We start from the raw sequence: 23618 nt of genomic DNA, 5'->3' as shown, positions 1-23618 counted from the left end.
GTGGGCGGGGCGGCTCTCGCGAGAGCGGCGCCGGGCCCCGCCTTTGTCGGCGCCATGGAAACGGCGCGCAGTGGCGGGAGGCTGCGCTAGGCCGCTGGGTGAGGGACCGGGATGAAGGACCGGGACCGGGACCAGGATGAGGGACCGGTTCCGGGCCTCAGCGTATGCCGGCCGCCGGTGGAGCACTGCGGCCTCGCCTCGGGGGCTGGCAGCTGCCCCGGAGTCCTGAGGGGCGAGCGGGCCGGTTGCCGCTACCGTTCCCGGACGCGATGGCGGTCGTTCCCGGACGCGATGGCTGTCGTTCCTGTCCGGCCCATCCGCCCTGCCCTGCTACGATTTGCGGCGGTTGCGCTGAAGTTGCCCGTTCCTCATGTGCCTTGGCGGGGAGGGGAGCGGTGGGAGCCGCGCTTCCTTCCTGGGCGGGCGGTGTGAGGGGGCTCCGGCGCCGCCCGGGGTAGCCGTGCGTCTGGTGCGCTTGTAAACCGTTAAACCAAGCACGGATCTTGCCGTATCTTGAGGTGTTCTGCAGTCAAGAATGACTAGTAAAAATCTGGGTAACTGATCGTTCAGTTCACTGTCCTTCGCTCTAATTCGTTGATAATTTTTGTCTCTTAAGCTTTACATAGCATTGATGAAGCTAGAGACCGACTTCCTGCCCTGACTTACCCAGCCGTGCCCAGAGCCGCTTTGTGAGCACGAAGATGAGTACCATCAACTCGCAGTAAGCTCCTGTTGTTCGCAACTCAATGTGGTTCTTCTGTCATCAGATGGCAAATCTTTTGTATGAATGGAATAAGTTAAGAACTCAGATCAGCATTTATGCTTTCCCTCTGGTCCTTGTGATCATCAGACTTCCTTTCATATGCATGTAGATTACCCGTGCAAAGAGAGAAGACTGAATGTTTGTTCACCAAGTCTTTCTAAGGGCAGAAAACGTAAAAAGGATTCTTTAGTTTTTCATTAGACGTTTGCAGCCCTTTGCTAGAGTAGACTGATGGGGAAAACCTAATTTTCAAACTGGCTGGTTTGGTGAAGGCCTGTTTGCAATAAAAGCAGTGAAATATTTTGAGAATATTATGGGAATTGTATTTTGATAGAGTGTTACAACGAATCTCCTGTGTATTTAATGACTGTGCACAGAACAGTTTAAAGTCTGCATTGAAATTCTTAAGTATATTGCTCTCTAACATAAATTTTCCTGCCTTATTCAGGGATGATGAAGATACCTTTAAAATACTTATTGCAACTGATATTCATCTTGGCTATTTGGAAAAGGATCCAGTTCGTGGAAATGATACATTTGTAACCTTTGATGAAATTCTGGACCATGCTCAAAAAAATGAAGTAAGTACTGCTTTTTGGAAAGTGAAGGAGTGAGGCTGTGGAAAATACATTCTAACCTGCCAGAAGCTATAAAGCTTAGTCCTGGTGCAATCTTTAGTAATATAAAATGAAATGACTGAACAAAACTATTTATTGCAACCAGTTATGTTTGTGTTCTAGTAAGAGGAATGCCTGTTACTTTGTGAGCGTTCTTATTAAATTATGACCCTGTTTGCATTAACAATGTTTTCGGGTTGCCTGCCTCAGTTCCAGTGGTATTTAGAGAGGGTTTGTCACAGCGAGAAGAGAAAATAATTGGGGGGAGTGAGGGTAATGATACAAAGTCTTCAGCAAACACAGAAAGTAGAAATAAAAGTTAGAAACTTTAAAAGTGTTGTTTCTGGTTTTAAGGATTTAATGTTTCTTAGTCAAACTTTTTGTAATTTTCACGAAGATGACTTTTTTTTCCTAATATTTCTTTCAAAAGCTAAATATATACAGAAACTGCAACTAGTACCTTTTCAAAGTAATGTGGAGATAGCTACCGATTTCTTCCCACTAGATACTACAGCAATGCAAAGAGAATGTATCTCCTCATGCCTGGCAAAGAAAACGTTCAGGAGCCAATCTGGAGACCCTTACTAAAACACTTCACTAGTGGTTGGGTTTTTTTCCAACTATCAATTGTTTTCTACTATTGCGCTTCTTAAATGGGTCTTTTGGGGTTTGGTTTTGGTTTTGTTTTAATGAATAATTCAGTTAACGTTTGCTTCATGAGGAAATGAAATACCATGTCTGCAACTACCAATTCGTTTTACCTAGAAGTCCAGATATGAGGAGATATGTGGAACTCCTTAGATGAAGTAATTTAAACAATTTGCTTAGAAGTCTTTCACAGTAATACAAAATATTGTATTAAAATAATAGAGCTTTTTGTTACATACAGGTGGACTTTGTTTTATTAGGTGGGGACCTTTTTCACGAAAACAAACCTTCCAGAAGAACAGTACACTCTTGTTTGGAGTCACTGAGGAAACACTGCATGGGTGATCGTCCTGTTCAGTTTGAAATTTTGAGTGATCAGGCAGTCAATTTTCATCATAGCAAGTAAGTATGTTACTGCAAATTATGGTGTAAGACTTGGTTTGTGTATTGGGTGAACGTGTTGTGATTTTTATGATTTATATCCTCTGTGACTGGAACCTTGAAGTTTTAGGCCTGTTTGTGTGGGACAGTTTACAGGGTGACTTCACCTGTCGTCTGTTATAATCTAAGTTTACGAAGGAATGCACACAATTTTTTGAGAAACTTCTGAATATGTTATGACATCTATGTAATACATAGTTTCTATCCTGCAAGTAGAATGCAAGTAAACCAATTTACATAAATTACTGTGGTAAAATCAGTAGAGTCCTTTGTCTGTAAACAAAGGTTGCACAGACCAGTCCGCTGTTCTTGCACGTACCACACATGTTGTACAATCCTTTTTGTAGGCTTGCTCTAAAAAAATGGGATCTTTTTGCTTCTCTGTTCCCACTGGGAAGTGCCATTCCAGTCTATAAGTAAGAGTCTTGTGCTGTGCAACTTAAGCTTATTTATAGCCACTTAGTACTCACTTGGGCTGCTGTCATGATGTATTTGTGATGACATTAATTTGAAGACAATATTGGGAATTGTCCACAAATTTGCAGTATAGTTTAACTTTTTTTTTCTCTTCTTGTTCAGGTTTCCATGGGTGAATTATCAGGATAGAAATCTCAACATTTCTATTCCAATTTTTAGTATTCATGGCAATCATGATGATCCCACGGGGGTAATTATTATCGTAATTGTACTATACTGTTATATTAAAAAATATTATAGAAATAGGAACTTCTATAGAAATAGTTCTTGGAGAACAGGCTAGTTTTAGTCAGTTGCTCCACTCTTCATGTAAATATTTTGTGTATCTTTAGGAATTCTGTTAATTAATGACAACAAGGTAAGTGTAACATTAAAAAAGAGAACAGAAAGAAGTTAAGGGATCCACACGAACTGTGTTTAAATTCTTAATTTATGTAGATTTCTGTCATTGAGAACAGAATCACTTTTTGTGTCAAGAAATGTCAGCCTTTCATAAAGTTTCTAAAACAAATTCTATCTGTGGAGACTGAAGGCTTTCTTCTTAAAGAAGGGGACTTCTGATAGTTTGACTTGTGCAAATACAGTTGATAGCATCTTATATTTTCAAGGAAGATAATCTAATAATGATGAAATGCTGGTTTAAAAATCAACAGCTAAAAGCAAGCAGGAAAAGGATATTTAGAAAGCAGCAAAGCATGTGTGTTGAGTTTATCATCTTGCATTTTATATTCTGTGATTCTATAAATAGCAGCGTATCATGAAGATGGGTGTTTTAACGACAGAAGTTTAACTTCAGACCTGCTATGAAATAGTTAGTTTAACCAGATAATTTTCTGTAGTCGTTTAGAGACTTTGGCTCTTTGGGGTTTTTTTTTTGTTTGTTTTGTTTCATTTTTCTGAATGTTTTAATGCTTAATTTCATGTTGTTCAAATAAAGCGAGACTTGTAAGGAAAAGGCATTTGCTTCTGTACCCGTTAGTACTAAAAAAAAGCTAATATAAGTGGCAGGGTTTTTCAGCTGCAGAAGTTACTTAGGGAGAGATTCTCTCCCTTTTGAGACTGGTTCACTTAGACTTTAAAGACTAAGTGTTCTGTTCAAAGTTTTTATATTTGTTTCTCAATATTTTCCACAGGCAGATGCACTGTGTGCGTTGGATATTTTAAGCTGTGCGGGATTGTTGAATCACTTTGGACGTTCAGCTTCTGTGGAGAAAATAGATATTAGTCCCATTTTATTGCGTAAGGGCAGAACAAAAATTGCTCTGTATGGCCTAGGTAAGTGTTAGTCTGCCAGACTGTGGCTGGACTGTTTGTCTATTAGTGAAGCTCAATAGTCTAAATTAAGGTGGAACAAATGCCCAGTGCTGCAACAAACGTGAAGATCTAAGTAATGCTAAATGAAAGCGTATCGGTCCTGTGACAGTGTCATGTTTCTCCCTCCTGCTGCCTTTTCACTGGCTGACAGGTTTTTTTTCTTTACCTTTTTTATTTTAAAATAAATCCTTCAATAACTTTATATTTTATTGGTCTTAAATGAATCCCGCTTAAGTTAGCCATAGATAGTGCCTGCGTATTGAGTCAGGGCAATCACACTCTTTAATTCTCACTGTTGTGTATTATGCTTACTTCCTACTATTTAGGTAAAACTTAAACACTTTATGTTCATGTGCCATTTTGGTTATATTTAAAAACATAAACTGAGCAGAAAACTAATGTCTGACCTGTGTGTCTGAAATAGTTCATAAGTAACATCGATCACAGGTAACCTCAGTTTCCATGAAGAAACTTGTGAAGAATTTCATATTTCAACTTCAGTTTGTCTCTTTCTTTTTTCTCCTCCACCTTCCCCTCTGCCCTCACTTCTTACTTAAAATAGTTTGACTGCTTTCTGTCTAGAGAAGTTAACTATTAAGATCTTAATTTTTTCCCCTTATTTTATGTCCAGTCATGAGTGCTTAAACATTTAATTTCCAAGCAATTTTATAGCTATAAGTTAAGTCCTAATTGGCCATGACTTCATGTGTTTTATGAGATACTTTAAACGCTTGCTAGATGTTCTAAGGGTTAGTATTGAGGGTTCTAATACAACAATATGAAAGTTTTCAAAAAGCATTTGAATTTTTAATACCCAAAATCGTCACTGTGAAATGCAACGACTTTTCTAAAGTATGGGTGTTGCTGCATGAAAGTGTTAATGAGGTATTTCTTTGAGCTTGTACCAGAATTATGTCCCTTCTTGGCTTTCTCTGATTTAAAGAGCACTTGTTCTTACAGAAAATACGTAAACTCCATGTGGGTTTTTATTGAAATGCATCATGAACCCTGTGTATGGATGGTGGGTGGTGTTTTTTTGGCTTTTTTTCTTCTTGTTAAAAACAGTGAGAAACAGTAGAGAAGTACTACAGAGTTTTTCCTGCTGTGCGGGAAGGCACAGACTTTGCAGAATTCATGGTTTATTTCTTGTTTTGTAGAGAATTTCAAAGTATGTTTAAGAACTCCATCTCCACTCAGTAGTTTCTGTTTTTAGGCTCCACCTTACAACAAAATATGTTTCTTACTGTGACAACAAGAAACAAAACATATCTTCTAATATTTTTAATTCTGCCCATAGTAAGTTGTTTGGCACAGAAAACTGTCAAGATGTCTCAGAGCAGATGTAGTTAATGAAACTGCTTTTAGCAGTTGTTTAAAGGTAGATTTCATGTTAAAATATCTTATTTTCAGAAGTCTTATCTAGTAAAATAGCCAATTTATCTTCGATCTGTTCAAATTCATAATCATGCTTCATACTTCTCAGGTCATGAAAATGAAGATCTGATCTTGCTACAAAGTTGTGTTCTTCATGCTCTTTTTAATAGAGTTGCTAATAAAAATGCTATTAAAAAAAAAAAAAGCTGATTTACCACTCAAAAATAATTTAATGTTTTGTTTTGTCTATTCCAGGAGCTATTCCAGATGAGAGGTTGTATCGTATGTTTGTCAATAAACAAGTAACCATGCTGAGACCAAAGGAAGATGAAGATAGTTGGTTTAACTTGTTTGTGATCCATCAAAATAGGTGACAGTATTCGGTGAATTACACTGTCTTTTAAACTTATTGTGTTACGTCATTAAACTGCCTTGAAAAGAATAGGTGAGAAAGCCAGCTATGTTAGTTGATGCTTCTCGTAAGTAGCTGGTTTCTTTAGATTTCCCTAAATGAAAATATTGTTCTACAGCTCTGTTTACAGAAGAATCATAAAGGCGAAGAGTTGAAATAAATGAGTTAGGTATGTCAGGAGATCTCTTCCCAAACTGTTATAGTTAGGGGCAGTGGAGTGTTTGTAGTGTAATATGCATAGAATTGAGTCATCTGCTTGTTAGAGCTGAAAGATCATTAAACTTCATATTTTATTTTCTATCCTTGAACCATAATTTGTCAAGTACCATATCTTCACTTGCACTGCTAGGCTTTACAGTTTCTTTTGAATAGAGGATAGGTCGCATGTGTTCTTTCTGCCCACATACTTCTCCCAGCAGTGGTAGTAGGAACAGGCAGAGTTCTTTTCCAAATCCTTTCTTACTATTTTTCCTGAAAAAGAAATCCTTGCAATCCTCATGTGCAAGTAACGGTGAAGCAGAAATAAGCAAATATAACCCAGATAACCCTGTGTACTGATCCAGTAGGCTGAAGGAGCTCACTTCCCCTCCATTTTCTGGGAAGGGATTGGGGGTGGTGTGTCCCATGTCTGTTTAATTCAGTGGGTTTTACCCCACCATTAAAAAAAAAAAAAAGCAAAAAAAAAAAAAAAAGCCATGAGGTGCTATACAAGCATTCATATGGAAAAAACCCTAAAGTCTTACAAGTCAAGTAAGAAGAAAAGGGAGATCCAAATAAAAGGAGGGGAGCAGAAAAGAATGAGCTGTCTAAATTGCCTTTTTGTTTAACCAAACACTTTAAACAATTGCATAAGGAATAAATGTGAAGTGTACCTGATGTGAGATGTATGTCAGATATTTTTGCTGGGGTTTCTGTATCACTTTAAATCACACTGATGTTTTTCTCCTCCTTCACTCCCCCTTTGTGCACCCATGACTGCACGCATTCTAATTATTTTTTCTCTTTTCTTGAACAGGAGCAAACATGGAGCTACCAACTACATTCCAGAGCAGTTTTTAGATGACTTTATTAATCTTGTTGTGTGGGGTCATGAACATGAGTGCAAAATAGCTCCGTCCCAAAACGAACAGCAACGTTTCTATGTTTCTCAGCCGGGAAGTTCAGTGGTGACATCTCTGTCCCCCGGAGAAGCTGTGAAGAAGTGTGTGATCTTTTCTTTTTGTTCTTGTTTGTCCCTTGCCTTATGTCTCTCGTGTGTTGTGTTGAGAAAGGAAAAATACTTCTATTAGGTTTTAAAAGACTTATGTTATAGTGTGGATTAGCTTCAGAGTGTAACATAACAAATTAAGTAGATGGAATCAGTGCCTAGAATAACTTTCACTTTACTTAGGATTAAACCAAACTTTTGAAGCAAATGGAACTTGACTAAGAGGGGTTACACCCTGATAAATTGGAACACAAGGAACTGTGTATATGTGCTTGTGTATGGAAAAAGCATGATCTAAATATAATGGAACTGAAGTTTGTCAGGGCCAACCCTGAAGTACAGATCCAACAACTCCCTATAGGTTTTAAACTTTTTGTTCCTGAAAAGTAAATAAGAATTTAAACCAAATTTTTATACCATAGCTCTCTTAAGTTTACCTTAGAATCATAGAATCATTTAGGTTGGAAAAGAACGTTGGGATCGTCCAACCATCATCTCCGCTCTACAAAGTTCTCCCTTACACCATATCGCTTAACACCACATCTAAACGGGTCTTGAACACCTTCAGGGACGGTGACTCCACCACCTCCCTGGGCAGCCTATTCCAGGGTCTGACCACTCTTTCTGTGAAGAATTTTTTCCTAATGTCCAGCCTAAACCTACCCTGCTGCAGCTTGAAGCCATTCCCTCTTGTTCTATCGCTAATTACCTGTGAGAAGAGACCAGATCTTCTAGTAAGTTACCTTTCTCCTTCTAGACACATTGGTTTGCTGCAAGTTAAAGGGAAAACAATGAAAATGCAGAAGATTGGTCTAGAGACAGTGCGAACGTTCCACATGGAGGATATTGTTCTAGCTGATCATCCAGATCTTTTTAATCCTGACAATCCTAAAGTAACTCAGGCAATACAAGCATTCTGCATGGAAAAGGTAACTTGTAATGCTAACAGTGTATGGATAATGGCGTATGGTCAGGGAATGTGATCTGTGACTCGTTTTGAGACTGGAATGTGAGAAGTCTTATGTTTTGCCATGTATTATTTGAGACAGACTTAGGCGATGTTTCCATAGGAGGCTAATTCCATGACATTCACTACAGCCTTGGCTTCTAGATTCCTTGACTGGGATGACCCATTAAAGTAGGCTGGAACTGCTTTATGGGGGTCCATGTCATCTTTGTACAAAAAATCTCACCTGAGAACGGGGCAGCATTGGATGTGCACTTTGGAACCAGCAGAAATACATGTTTCTAAACCCTTGAGAGCTGGTCTGTGCAGTGTGAAGTGCCAGAAGTAACTAAACAGGTTTATTAATTGCTCTTGGTTCTTAGGTCTGTATACATCTCTTCCTGCTTTTCTCTGGAACTAGAAATTTAGCAAAAGGTAATGGCTGTATAGTAAAAGAGTTATGAGTCATCAGCGATGTAGGTACTGCTGTATTACCCCGTATCTGAAAGATAAGCCTTTCATTGTGACTCTTTTCTCATTCATTCTTACAGCGTTTGGCTTGATACCAGTACATATGTGTATTTAGGAATGAGAGCACATCCTATAATCATTTATTTTTGTAGCTCCCCCCTGCAGCTGCATGTGTTTGAAGTTATACTGGAAGGCTTCAGGCATCTGTAAGAGAATAAAGTGGAAACTGATTTTCTAATTCTGCTTCATAGGTTGAATTAATGCTGGATGATGCAGAAAGACAACGCTTGGGAAATCCACGCCAGCCAGAGAAGCCTCTCATAAGATTACGAGTAAGAAACTGTTCAGTTTGGATTGTTGTGTTTTGGAAGGTCACTTTGCAAAGTTCCAAAGCAAAGTCACACTTATTTTATAAACAAGTAATATATAAAATTTCTTACTGTGGACAGGTGAATCTAAATTTCCTTCATGCCACGATTCTGTTTACCTGTGGTATAACTATTATTCTGTGGCAAGGGATGACATTGGTTATAAGTATCCTTCACTGCTGGTCTGAGCAAGGGGATCAAAAGTGGCTATTTAGAGGGAAGTTTTTCTTAACTCATATTACCCTATGTTTGTTCCAAACCTAATTTATGGAAACCTTCCTGAAGACTAGTACGTGAAACAAGTTAGAAACGAGTTATGAATCTGGGCTGTTATTAGCTATTCTGCTAATATAATTCATTAGCCATTATCATCTCTTAACTATTCTGCATAGTATGGTAAAGTATTAATTTTAGGTTGACTTGTTTTTTACTTTAATTTTTCCTTTGAAGGATAACAAACTCATCTTGATTTGTGTGGCTTCTCTATTTCTGTTTGTTTCATATTTAAATTTTTCCTTTCCTCTCTTAGGTTGATTACACAGGTGGCTTCGAACCATTTAGTGTCCATCGTTTTAGCCAGAAGTACATGGATAGGGTGGCTAACCCAAAAGACATCATACACTTTTTCAGGCATCGTGAACAAAAAGAGAAAAATGGTAATTATAAATCTGTTACCCAGCGCTTTCAAAAGCTTGCATACCTTCTAATGTGTTATAGAAGGAGTAAAGATGCATAGTCTCATTTAACTGTAAATATTGCACAAGTATCTATTGTGCAAGTTCTATTTCTGTGTTTGTCTAAAATTCTGATACTCAGCACAGCATCTTCTGGCATTAGTAATTCCTTTTTATTTGACTTCAAACCTTACTGAGTTGCTTGTAATAATACGTATAGCCCCATACCAGATTGAGTTACTCCATGGTTCTATGATAATTACTATGAAAGGTATTGAACGTTTCACTCCTGAGACTTCTCAGAATTAGATGGTCAGTTTTGGGCATTGTACAGGAAAAGAGGTGGGTGTTGTATTTTTTCCCTTTGTTTTTTGTGTTTGTTTTTTTAATTTATTGCTGTAGTAATTCATTTGTTTATACCTAAAATACTAATGGAGGGGTTGGGCTTGAGAGATGTTTGTATATTTAAAAAAAAAAAAAAGGTCTGAATGTACAACAGCATTTTGTTTGCCCTAATTAATCATGTGTACGTGGTGCTCTTGGCTTTTTAGTCTGTTCCAGGTATGTCTCCATTTAAGCATTTGTGCAAAACAAATAATAGCTGTTACTGTTGTAGCATTTCTCACTGTGCCTAGAATTTTTAATAAATGGTTAATAGATGTTGCCCAAATATTGAATTTGTAATAGTCACTAATGAAGATACAGTTTGCACAAGAACATACTGTGCTAAATAACTGTTAATATTTCACATTAGTGCGTTGTAAGTACTCCAATTCCATTGACAGTTTTTACTTACACTGTCAGTTTTATAAAGTTCAAAACATCATGTTTCAGGAATAAAAACTGCTTTCAGTGAGGTTTTTTGAATTATGCTGTATTGATCTTATTTTATTTTTCTTTTTTTTAAGTAGTTGTATAATCTCATTTACACTTTCAGAGTACAAGGTATCTACCACATCTGTCTCCATGTTCTATCAAGACATTTTAATTTTCCTACTGAACGTGCATCTCAGCTTCAGGAAGGGAATGTGGAAGGGAATGTACCATGGTTCTTTGCATTACTTTATTAAGGATCCTCTAATACAAGGGAGGTGGCTAATAAAGCAGTCAGAATTTTCAGGATGTAGACCTGTGGGAGCAAGTCCAGAGGAGGGCCACAAGGATGATCAGAGGGCTGGAGCACCTCTCCTATGAGGACAGACTGAGAGAGTTGAGGTTGTTCAGTCTGGAGAAAAGAAGGCTCTGAGGAGACCTTATAGTGGCCTACCAGTATCTTAAGGGGGCCTACAAGAAAGCTGGGGAGGGACTTTTTAGGATGTCGGGGAGTGGTAGGACTAGAGGGAATGGATTAAAACTAGAGATGGGTCGATTCAGACTGGATGTTAGGAAGAAGTTTTTCACCATGAGGGTGGTGAGACACTGGAACAGGTTACCCAGATGGGGTGGAAGCCCCATGCCTGGAGGTTTTTAAGGCTGGGCTGGATGGGGCTCTGAGCAGCCTGATCTAGTGGGAGATGTCCCTGCCCAGGGCAGGGGAATTGGAACTAGATGATCTTTGAGGTCCCTTCCAACCCTAACAATTCTATGATTGTTCAGCCTGGAGAAGAGAAGGCTCCGGGGAGACCTTACAGCAGCCTTCCAGTACCTAAAGGGGGCCTACAGGAAAGATGGGGAGGGACTCTTTATCAGGGAATGTAATGACAGGACAAGGGGTAATAGTTTTAAACTGAAAGAGGATAGGTTTAGATGAGATATTAGGAAGAAATTCTTTACTGTGAAGGTGGTGAGACACTGGTACAGGTTGCCCAGGGAGGTTGTGGGTGCCCCATCCCTGGAAGTGTTCAAGGCCAGGCTGGATGGGGCTTTGAGCCACCTGGTCTAGTAGTGGGAGTTGTCCCTGCCCATGGCAGGGGGGTTGGAACTAGAGGTCTTTAAGGTCCCTTCCAACCCCACCCATTCTATGATAATGCTATGGTTCAGTACAGGTGATGTTGAGGCTTCATGAGTTCAGTTGTTCTTGTTTCTTTTGTCATAGCAGCTTATGAAACAAGACTAACAAAACAGTGTTTTGTGCTTGCATGTGGCAGATGTCTGTATGCAGTCTGTAGTCACTTCATATTACTTCGTGTGGTATATAGTAACCTGGGTTGATTATCCCTTTCATTCTTGTGTCATTCCTACCTTGCTTCCTGAGAATGGGGGTCAACATTAATGAGCTATGAACATTTTCTACTGAAAATCAGTCAGTGTGCTTTGGAGCAAAATTTCTTCTCTAGTTACAGAGTTACATATAGGAAAAAAACACCCCTTTGTGCTTTGATGGGTCCTTTGATTTTCTTCCATTTGTGATCTTCTAGAGTTCTGTTATAATAACCTTCAGGGCATAGTGTTCAGTTTATAATTGCAGACATCTGGTAGTTAGAACATTTTGTACCTGCTAGAGTTGGAGTTGTCTTGTACAACTATTGCATCTGTTATGTTTACCTTTCTTTCCAGACAATAGACTCTACAGTTAGAACAAAAACCTGTTACGTATAAAAGGGACCAGAATTCTTAAGAGTCGTATATTAACCCTTTTTTCCTGTTATTGTCAGGGGGGTGATAATAATTAAACGCTGCAAGCATGGGTGACAGTGCCACTGTCCTTTTCTATTCTAGACAATGATCTTAATTTTGGAAGACTGGTTAGCAGGCCCGCTTCTGAGGGGATGACACTGAGGGTGGAAGACCTTGTAAAGCAGTATTTTCAGACAGCGGAGAAGGTATCTTTCTGCCTTTTATGATTTATTTTTTTTAAATGGAATGTTATCTTTTTATCTTTTTTTTTCTTTCTTAATGGAAGTAATGTGCCCTGAAGAGACTCTGGCATTCACCGAGAGGTGAATTTGTTTGCTATATAACTGTATGTGAATTCCTGTAGGAAGTAAATGTCTTAGGTTAACAAGTAACTGTTGTATGTAGGTTGTATAAGGTATGTGAACACATGCTGGTTTGAGAACTTTATGATAACTCTTCCTGTGAACTTGCAGTGTCTGCCCTGTACTAAATGATGTGTCATGTTCTTACAGGCAGAAAATGTGAGGCAGCGTGCTCTTGAGTGAGAAGCTGCCTTAATTTTCTATCGGGTCAATGTGAAACTGTACCATTTACTATTACCAGCTGACTCAGAGTAACTTGTTACTTTGCAATATATTTGTGTCCTCAGACATAGAGCAATTCCACAGCAGGGATAAGGAAGAGAGCCCCTCAGCCTTTCATTAAACCCGATTTATTTCCCTTGCCCAACACCAGGGCAGTAACGTCTCAGAGGTAAAAAAAATAATAATAATCAGTGAGTCACACACCCGAATGCTTGATCTAGATGAGCAAGCGTAACTTTTAAGAGCTGTTTCAGCACGTACTTTATAGAAAGTCATTAAAGCAAGCATTCCTGAGGTAAAGATAACCCAAATTATATCATCTTGCCTAACCTTAGACATATGTTAGGTATTAGTATGGCATAAACCATTCCCTGGAAGGGCTATTTGCCTTCTGGATATAATAGGGAACCCAGGGTGACTAGTTCAGAAGTAGGTACTTTAAATGTATGCCACCCCTAAATCCCATGGGGAGGGCTAGCAGTGTCAGACAGCGCACTGTGTTCTATGAAAAAATAAATTTTGCTTTAAATATCTTTTTCTCCCTTATTCTGCAAAATTGTCCCTGTTACACCATCTTCTCTACTTGTTTGTGTGGTCTTCTATAAACAGCACAGTTACTGGTGTTTATATCCGCCAACGTCTGTAAAGACTTGAAAGAATCCGTTCCCCTTCTGGGAAAGCACGCAGGAGGGGGTTAATACATCTTAATCAACACAGTAATGAAAGAAAGGGGGGGGGGGCGGAAACAGTAACATTTACAATCATTGCAGTCAGTTACTCTTTTGAGATGCTTGTTTTATTTTTCTGTGAACTTCTTATTTTATAATAGCTGTAAAATTTTTTTTCCTCTGTACAGGGTTATTTCAGGGAAAGTTTTATGCCTCTGATGGAACCCTCAAAACAATTTCTAAAGGGCACCTGGAAGGATCAAAAATCATTAATAAGCATATATAATGTGTATTACTAAGAAATTACCTGCGCTGTATTTTACAGACAAGAGGCTGCTATTTAAACGTTACTTCCATATGAGGGTTTCATTCTCAGAGCGTCTCTTTTTACTGTATTGGGAAGGAGGGTACCAAAGAGAACAGCTGCAAAACACCACCAGTAGCATCTACTACTTTCACTAGTTAGTGTCCATACTAATATCTTAATGTGGAATATCTTGATGAATATCATCTCACTTGATGAACATGTGAGAACTATTGGTATTTACAGAATTGCATTTCAAGAGTAGACATCTGCTTAATAGCTCTTATTGCTTCATAATAATAATTTCTTCTGCTCTGTAACTCATTTTAATGTTCAAATTTTACAGTAAAACTAAGTCATTTAGCATTTGTAATAATTCAGGGCCTGTTTTTAGTAGCATTTTTATGTCTCTGCAAGTTGATCTTACCTTTAGTTTGAAAAAGTGAGAGGAACTAGGAAAGAATACAGTTTACCTTCTCTCAGCAATATGTTTAAGACAAATTGTTTTAGTTATGATTGGCACTGTAGTTTCTTTACTGTTGATGAAACTTTGAGGAGTCTGGAAAATACCCTGTTGAGTAGGGGTAACATGCTAGTAGCAAAAGGGTTGTAACTGTATTGTGGTGAGTAACATGTTTGCTTGTTGCTGTGCTTTTCTCTGATTGAAATATTCAATGCAAGTTACTGGTTTTGGAACCAGCTTAATGTAACATTTATCTGAAGCAGCAGGGATATTACTTGCTTTCTTTGATGGCAGATGCTTCTTAACAAAATGTTTTCCCCAATTATAAAGAAAGTACAGCTTTCGCTTCTAACTGAAAGAGGAATGGGAGAAGCAGTGCAGGAGTTTGTGGACAAAGAGGAAAAAGATGCCATAGAAGAGTTGGTGAAATTTCAACTAGAAAAAACACAGAGATTTCTTAAGGAGCGTCGCACTGATGCAGAGGAAGAAAAAATTGATGAAGAGGTAATATTCTGTTAATGTTAATTCCTTAGGAGAGGTCAAGACAGAGTAGAAAAACCAGCACTCAAACCTGGTTTAATAGATATGCCCCTGCGTGGAGCATGTGCAAGACTCGCCTCTAGTCATTTTCTGGAATTAATAAATAAGGTGATGGAGTTTCAAATACATAGTTTAAAAGCTTGTATTGAAAATGGCGTTTAGGTATGCTTATACTGACTCTCACTTTATTTGCACATGCATGCATGGAAGAGATCTATCACTATAATATGTGTATCTCTACCGTGAGAAGAATGGTAGATAGAATATCTTCTTAGCTTTTTCATATTGGATTAGGGAATCCAGGGCAAGATACAGAGCAAGCATAAAGGAAACCTATCCTTCAGGTGCTCTACTAGCTTCTAACTGCTTGCAGCTCAGGGTCTCCCAGGGACAAGCTTGGTTTATGTGTATCTAGTAACCCTTAATAGACTTCTCTGTCAACTTGCTGAGCTTCCACATGAGCCCGTGTATTCAGTTGTAATATTCAAGCATTATATGACAAGTTGTTCTGCAGCTTAGCTATGCACTGTGTAAAGAATAATTTGGTGAGGGCAGGAAGGCTGCACCTAGCTGTTTTCTTGCTGATTGCTTTCATTCATGAGGGGTTGAAAAGCCATAAACAATCAGTGCCTGTAGGCTTTCTGTGCCACTTCGGGGTTGGGGTTTTTCTGTTTGTTTGTCTTTTGGATTAATATTTTCTTTCCTTCTCACCCATCATATTTTTTTCCATAATTGTCAAGTTCAGCCTTTAGTTGTACATGTATTACAATGTTTGTCTCTTCTCAATATAATTGTCTTCTATCATGCGTATTCATCTCTGCCTCTTCTTTTCCAGTTATTCATATTTCACCATCTCTTATTGTCAAATTACGTATACTCTCCTTCTCTTGAACATAGTATCCCTACTTTTCATCATGTTCCAAGCTTTCTTCTCCCCAGTGATGTAGCTCCAGTTATTAATAGAACATGAGATTCTTAAACTGTAGGACAGCATGAAAAGGCGTTAAACAATCTTCAGTTATTCTTGCGTTCTTCTTGGCTCTCACATTAGCTTAACTTAATAATTCAGTGATCAAGATTTTTAACTTACTGTGTTTTGATTATTGTATGAAATAAATGGTTAATATGATGGGAACTCATTTTATTCAGGTGCGAAAATTCAGGGAGAGTAGAAAAAAGAATACCGAAGAAGAAGATGAGGAAGTTCGTGAGGTAACTCCTTTGAATTTTGAACATAGGCTGAAGAATGGTGACTTCTGCATATGAATGAAGTCACTTAGCAATACTTCAACATTGTCCTTGCCAAAAAGTGCCTGTCTGCCTTGGGAAGATTAGTAAGTCTTTTTTAAATCTTCCTTGGTATAATATGTGCCTAAGCCACTGCTTGATTTGGCTTTTGAGATCTCTTTTCTTGTGCAAATTTGTGAACCTGAATGTTCAGTTGCTCTTGCTTTGAACTGAGGTTAGACCAGGCAGGTGACCTTCAGAGATGTCATCTTAAACCATGTGTGATCCCAGCACCAGTGGGTGTGTGGATGGGCTGTATTGAGTGATGTTAATGGAACAAACTGTTATTATTCGTAAACCTTTAGGTACTATTGTCCTCATCAGCAATCTTAGAGTCTTAGGTCGCCCGGAGATTCATATGTCTTTCCAAAGAGAATTGCCAACCACTGACAGCATTGGTGCTCCTTTGTCTTTGCAAGCTCTGTGAGACTGGAATGAAATTTTGAGAAAAAGGACATCTGGGATGAGATTCAGTTCTCACGTGAACTAGTTGTCTTAAGCACCTGTTGTCCTCAGGGAAGATCGACTCAATGGAGCCCAGAGGGTGCTCCCTCTGAGCAGATGTACGCAGCTGACGTAGGATGACCTGAGCTGTTCACCAAACTCCACTGATGATGCATTATATTAACTACCTCCATTCTGTTATCAGAGCTTAGCTAATTACTTTATATGTACACATCTAAATTAAACAGACTAAGTACTGTCCCTGCTTTTTGACAGACTTCCTTGTGTTCCATAATGCTGTGGATTTGGGTCTTCTAAGCCTCAGTGGTTTAGAACTATATATCACAACTAGGATTTAGCAGTGGTGCATTTAACCATTTAAGATTCTTTTTCCTTTAGCACTTATTGTTCCGTTTCAGGCAATGACCAGGGCTAGAGCCCACAGATCTGAGGATGCAGTTCTTGTCGCAGCCTCAAGTGATGAAGAACTCATGGATACGGGGGTGAAAGGCACTGGTGATTCAGATGATGGCCTTCCTGCAACAGTGAGCCGAGGAAGGGGTCGGGCAAGAGGTAGGGCAAGAGGTGCAAGGGGACAAAATTCAACAGCAAGAGGTTCATCTCAAAGGGGCAGAGGTAAGAAAAACTTCACATTCTTCGTACTGCAGTTACTGACTTTTTTGTCTTTAAAAGGCAACTGTCTTCTGATCATAGAATGGTTTAGGTTGGAAGGGACCTTGAGGATCATGTAGTTCCACCCACCCGTGCCATGGGCAGGGACATGCTTCCTTCAAGTGGAGATTTGTTGCTTAAGGACTCCTACTGGAAAAAAACAATTCTTCACAAATATTTTTAGTATCATATTACATACAGTTGACTACCTTATGGGGAGTTGTTACTTTTTCACAGGGTCATTAAAAGAAAAATATTTTGGTTCCCAGCTATAGAAACACAGTAGACTGTTGAAAGATGCATTACTAGGAAAGCCTGTAAAATGAAGTGCATGGATAAACCTTTATCCCTGCTAAAGGTAATACATTTGAGCAGTATAGAGTGGACGTACAGATTGTCTCCATCATAATGCAATTTACAAGAGACTTCATTTTTTCTAGTGACTGAGAAAATGGAGAGTGTTTCCTAAGCAAAACGTATTAAATAGCTCCTCCTTGGCTCTGTGTGATTGTGCACTTTACAGTGATAGTGGTACTTCCATTATATATGTACTTCCATTATATATAAATATATATATGGAAGTAAAAAAAGAAAAGGTGAGGTCTTGCAGTAATAAACTCCTTTGAGTTGTCTCAGTAATATGCCCAAAGGTCTAAGAGAGGATGAGTTGAAACAAAAGCCGTTTTGGTTAGTGCCTTTCTTAGGTCTGACCTAATCTTAGGTCAGATTTGGTTAGTGCCTTTAAACTAGTTCTATGAGCACGTGCTCCAACACTCTTGTGATCCCGTCGGGGCAGGGGGAGTGTGTCTGTGGAGCTTTGAGCACTTCACCCACAGCAGCTCTGTATGTAAGGAGGGCTTTGATTCAACAAGAAAGTGAAGGAGTAAAGAGGAATGGAGGTTTGTAAGTCACTTCCTGCTCAGTAATGATAGACTGAAGGGGGCGGGGACGGGGACCCAGCCACTGAACAGATAATGTGTATTGTTTATTATCCCTACAGGAAGCACTAGCCGAGAGTCAGCTACAAGCAGCAGAACCTACAAGCCTGTGCCTGCCAAGAATATGTCTATCATGGATGGTAGGCCTTCGATCTGTGCATTATTCTAATCTGCTCTCTCAAATTGTAGTGAAGGTGCTTATTTAATGAAGTGCCTTAATTACCTTTATTTCTCTTTGTCCACTTCAGTTGGGAGAGATTCTTTGGTTCTAGTGAAATAGAATAACTAACAGCAGAGAGAGAAAGAAAAACGGAGCGGAGTAAAAAAAAGAATGGTAATATCCTGCTGTCATGGGGTAAAATGAAATGTGTCAAGAACTTCTGACTAGAACTGGACACAGGCAACATCTTACTGTATGCAGTTCTTTAAGGAATAAACATAGAAGCAATGTGACTTAATAGCATCTATTTTATGCAGAGTATTCCTCAGTGGATACAAAGTTTAAACTTGACTGGCTTTAATGCAAATCCATTTAGTTTTACATCATAGCAAGCGTGAGAAATGCCGGGTTTTTTACTGTGGAAGAGAAACTTATTTTTGATTTAAGCCACATATGTGGGAGTAGCCCTTCCTTGCTACAGAGGACAGGCTCTGAGGTAACAATGAAGGTACTCTGAGTATTAAAGAAAAAAAATACTGCTTACAAATCTACACATAAATCCCACACAAAATACCCAATGGTAGAGCGAGTTTTAAATTAATCGGCAAATTACTTAAACTTTAAATTGGTCAGCAAATGACGTAAAATACTGCAGAGAAATCGATTTTAGCAGATGTGTTGGTGTCTGAACGGTTAGTCATACAGGAATATCAATTATAGTAATGTTTTTCTCTTCCTCTTTACCGAAGTTACTGAAGGTTTTTTTTAGCCAGACTGGGAGGCACCTGCGGCTGCACAGAGGGTTGGATCCCTGGGCGGTCTGACTCTAGCAAAGGCTTAAATTCCGTTTTGGTTTGGTTTGGGGGGTTTTGCTTGGTTGTTTTACAGGGTATTTTGCAGAGGAAATGCCTGCTAAGCAGGCCTTAAATAAAAAGAATGATAAAACATTGTTTGCATTTTATTGTGTGAGCACATTAAAAATACTACATTTGTTTTATTCTAGCCTTTAGGTCTTTGAAACCGGAGCCCTCCTTTAATTCATCTAAATCTTACTCTGAGGTAAGAAGCGTCTCGCGTGAGTGAAGTTGCGCTGCCTTTTGCTGTCTTCTGATTCGAAAAATAAATATATGGTCAAAACGTTGGCCTAAAACAAGTTAGCCTAAATCAGTAGATGTTCCCAAGCTATCAGTTCCAGCAGTAAGTTTCTGCATGCTAATTTGTACCCTTTTTTGGTATGGGGTTTGTCTGAGAAAAACAAAGACCATAGTCTATTTGTGACCATAGTCTAAGGTACACAGTGTATATACGTGAGTATTTTGGGGTTTTTTGCAAGATCCAAGATCTGAAGAGCATAACTTGTGCTGTATTTGCGTGTTTTACAGTTCCAGTCTTGAGCCCTATCAAGTGTATATTATAACTAATTAGGTACATAGCTGGAAAAAACCGACAGGTTCTATACTATAGTACTGTATACTACTGTACTTTTATGCACTGTATCTCTGTAAGAACAAATTCTGTGAAAAAACTTTATAAATGATACCATTTCTTCAGGATATTATAGATGATGACTCCGATCTAGAAGAGATTTCTATTGTTTCTGCTTCCAAAGTAAATCCAAGGTCGGTATGTTTACTTCCTGAATGCTACCGTGACTGCTTTATTTCTGATGGGCCATCAGCAGAGTCCAGGGATCTATCTGATCCACTACCTGAAAAAACAGGTTTTTAAGAAAATCGTAACACTACTTAGAGAATTTATATAAATTTTTACCTATTAATATGGATGATATTTCTATAATGATAAATTGCTCTACTGATTGAGATAAGTTAGGTCAGAGCTTTAGAATTAGTATGTTAGTTTGAGCATTTGAACCGTTCTACTTATGGTTATTTCTATTCATTCTTAATCTCTGTACTCTGTATTGGTGGTCCAAATCTAAATTGAAGGGAAAGGTATCGAAATGCCTGGTAATCGAGAACACACTGATGCCTTTCTTTTTTTTTTTTTTTTTTTTTTTTTCCCTCTTTGTATATTTCCAGGTTGTCGTCTACATCTTCACTTAGTAAAAGAGGTTCACAAAGCCAGACATCTAGAGGAGTTGATTTTGAGTCAGATGAGGTATGGTACATACTGGTCTCTTTTTCTTTTACTTTATGTAAATTTCTATAGCTTACTGTTTTGCAGTTATTTGAATAAAGCATTTCAGAGTAAAATTGAATTATTTTATTTATTTACTTATTTTTACTAACAAGGCTAGGTTACTGCAACCAGCTTTAATTAGAGTATCATAATCACCAATAATAAGGCTGGAAGGGATCTCGGGAAAATATCCGTGCCTTTTTCCCTTCAATTCCTAATTAGTTAACTTTCATTCCTAAAGCGTGTGGAATAGGTTATTTTGCCTGGGCAAGAAAATAATAGTAATCTCTTCTAGTGCTTGGCTATGTCCTTTCATTTGTTTATGATGGGTTTTTTTTTCTTGTGAAAATGAAGAATTTTTTTTTTTTCATTTAAAAATGGCTGTTTTCCAGGGCGCTTTATTTTTTTTTATTGTTGCAAATTATGTAAATACACTTTAAAAAAAAAATAAGACACTATCTTCAAGTTTAAGGTGTCTGTTCTTGCAGTGTATATCTGAACTGCTAGGAAATGTTTTCTTCCATAATTAAACAAGTAGAACTTTATTTATAGTTTTGCACCGAATAGAATACACATTACACTGTCAAGGACTGTGCAGTTTGTTTTCACAGATTTGCACGCTGTCCCGTATGGTCGGGATCCCGGCCTTAACAATGGCAGATGTTGGCCACTTCAGAGAAAAAGTTAAATTCTTGTCCCTTCTCTCCACTCTGCCACCTCTCCTTGTACCTGAAATACAAAACTGCATGTTTGCTTGAACATGTAAAAAGAAACTATTTTTGATTCACGCAAATCTCAGTAAATTATAATGAGTGATATGTATATGGGCATAACTTCATTGGGGTACGTGGTGCTCATACCAATAACATTTTCCTAGGTCACACCTGAAATACGGATTGTTCCTCTTTCAGAGTAGCTGTTCTGATCGTATTGACTTAAACTCAGTTTCTGGTCTCTGCGCATTTATAATCTGGGCTTTTGAATCAAAGGTTAATCTCTTTCGTATCAAAACCAACAAAAACAGGTCTGTGGGAGAACATGGAATAATGTGACCGGGCTTTCTAGTTTAATCTAAAGGTGACTTGACTTGTTATGACTCAGAATGCATGCTTGTTCTAGTAATACAGAACATTTACTAATTGCAGGATGAATTTGATCCATTCAAAAGCACTGCAACATCAAGAAGAACTAAGTGATTTTTTTGGCTTGCTACACAAGAGAGAAACATGACAATAGAGAAGAAAATGGAAAGCAGTTTGCAAGGCATTCTTTATGTGGCATTTCTCTGTAAATGATGGCTTGCCTTCAATTTTCACTTCTATGAAATGTTTTTTGTTAATTATTTTTTTTTTCTGTGGCACCAAACTTGGTATAATTTGGGTGTTGCATTGCTTGATGCATTAGACTAGAGTGTCTAATATTCTGAAGTACTGCCTGAAACTGCAAGTTCTTTCTAAAACTTCTAAAAGCCTGTGTGGTTTTTTTCTGGGATGATGCTGTAAATAACAGTCTCATCTTTTATAGAAAAATCCATCCCTTGGGCTTGAATTTTGTGGAGGAGTAAATTCATAGTGGTGTGCAACTATAGATGGGGGCACGGACTTGGTCAGCATAACAAAACTTGTACTTACTTGCAATTTTCTATGGATACAGTTGAAAACTCTGAAGAATAATAGTTTGACCCAAAAATGCAGTTTTCAGTATTGAAGCTGGAAAATGTTCTAATACTTTCAACTCTACTAGGAGAGCTAAATCCACTATTGCACCGTCATTAAGTGTCATAGTATAGAGGAATGAATTCTGCTCTGTAATTCAAGAAGTGCCAAAGACTTCAGCTTGAATTGCGTTGTCAGCTTTTACCGTGTAAATAAAATGTAAGGGCTAGAACCTTACAGCTTCCCGAGGAATGCTGCTTGGAGAATCAAGCCATTGAGCCAGTACTGGGCAGGACATTGCCTCTTACCTTTTTCTTAGTTGACGTTTTTCAGGTGTCTGTTTCCTCAGCCCTCGGCTTCAGTAAGCCTCCTAAAACGTCATCGCTATTTTCCAAATATTCTCCAAATGAGGCTTTAAAATACGGTATTGTATTCACAGTGGGGGAACCGCTCCTTCTGCTGAAGGAGCTGAGACCTAGACCTATTCCTCCTCCTCTCTTTCCGCCTCTGTACGCCCCGCTCCCCAAAAAGTGCTGTTCTGAAGCTGCGGCTGTTACTGCTAACCAAGGAAAAGGCCAGAAGAGTTCCTCAGCTAACGCCCAGCATGGCAGAGAAGCAGTAAATGCGTTGAGAAGCTGCAGCCATGCCTTTGCATTTGTACTTTCTCCTTCAAAGAGGTGGGATGGGGCAGTTGTGTTTCCCCGCCTCTCGCTGAACGTGACTCTTGGTACTTCGCCTGCGTATATGCCGTAGCAGGGAACCTAAATGAGCCTTGAGCTTCCTGAAGACTTCCATAAAAATGATCAAGACTGGCAAATTTCTAGTGTAGAGCTTAGCAGCAACTTACAGAGCACGAGTATGATCTCTTTAGGTGTCAGCAAATAATTTGGTAGTCTGGCTCTTTCGTTTCATTAAGGGCTGTCAGCTATAATATTATCTATGCAATTAAAAACCCTTCAGGGTGAGGGTTTAGTTTGTTTTGTTTTTTTAAATAAACTATTTCTGTTACATAAATTGTGAATGTCAGTTTTATGGACTACGTGGAATCTGAGGGTTTGACGTTTTTAAAAAAAACACTTTTTTGCTGCTTTATGTTGCTGTCCGCGTGCCTTGGGCCTGGCTGGGCTGGAGTTAAGGTTCCCGTGGCAGCCCGTGCCGTGCTGTGCTCCGCATTTGCAGCGTGAAGGGTGTTGACGCCACGCCGGTGTTTTGGCTGCTGCAGAGCGGCGCTCCACAGCGTCCAGGCTGTCTCCAACGCCCCGCAAAGGCCCTCTGACCCCAGGGACGTTGCATGCCGTATGGTGCTGTGCTCCGCAGTAAAAGCTGAAGGTAAGGAGGAGGCTACGTTTGTTATTAAGGCATTTGTCTTCCAAAGCAATCACTACACCTGCTGAGGTGGCTGGATGTCACCTGCTGATGGGATGTGGGACAAAAAGAATAAATCTTCTTTTTATGCATTGCTTTCATGCACGACCTTTGCTTTTTTTTCCCCCACT

At 38.9% G+C, this 23618-nt stretch overlaps 1 protein-coding gene across 2 annotated transcripts; it reads left to right on the top strand.

Annotated features, from left to right (window-relative positions):
• Positions 1–29: 29 nt before the first annotated feature.
• Positions 30–23071, top strand: MRE11 (MRE11 homolog, double strand break repair nuclease). 2 transcript variants are annotated; one of them, XM_063329391.1, is made up of 20 exons: positions 30–98; positions 617–721; positions 1212–1344; positions 2270–2430; positions 3049–3136; positions 4080–4221; positions 5890–6004; positions 7062–7247; positions 8011–8182; positions 8922–9002; positions 9568–9694; positions 12371–12474; positions 14618–14791; positions 15977–16039; positions 16978–17194; positions 18231–18308; positions 19332–19387; positions 19880–19947; positions 20368–20446; positions 21613–23071. In XM_063329391.1, the coding sequence occupies exons 2-20, from the start codon at positions 702–704 to the stop codon at positions 21661–21663; spliced, it is 2115 nt and encodes a 704-aa protein (XP_063185461.1). In that variant the 5' UTR covers positions 30–98; positions 617–701; the 3' UTR covers positions 21664–23071. The 2 variants fall into 2 exon arrangements, with proteins under 2 accessions (XP_063185461.1, XP_063185470.1); XM_063329400.1 differs by lacking the exons at positions 30–98; positions 617–721 and having other exon boundaries at positions 2289–2430.
• Positions 23072–23618: the final 547 nt, after the last annotated feature.

This window comes from Chroicocephalus ridibundus, chromosome 1 (genome assembly GCF_963924245.1).
Source record: "Chroicocephalus ridibundus chromosome 1, bChrRid1.1, whole genome shotgun sequence".
NCBI classification, from domain to species: Eukaryota; Metazoa; Chordata; class Aves; order Charadriiformes; family Laridae; genus Chroicocephalus; species Chroicocephalus ridibundus.
The sequence above is the reverse complement of the archived record's forward strand: the minus strand, read 5'-3'. Positions and strand labels throughout refer to the sequence as shown.

Bases quoted from the DNA above. Each gene is read 5' to 3' on its own strand.
- MRE11 (XM_063329391.1), top strand. From the start codon at position 702: ATGAGTACCATCAACTCGCA. The intron at 2,431-3,048 runs GTAAGTATGTTA...CTTCTTGTTCAG, and splicing joins GTCAATTTTCATCATAGCAA to GTTTCCATGGGTGAATTATC. The intron at 14,792-15,976 runs GTAATATTCTGT...CATTTTATTCAG, and splicing joins AAGAAAAAATTGATGAAGAG to GTGCGAAAATTCAGGGAGAG.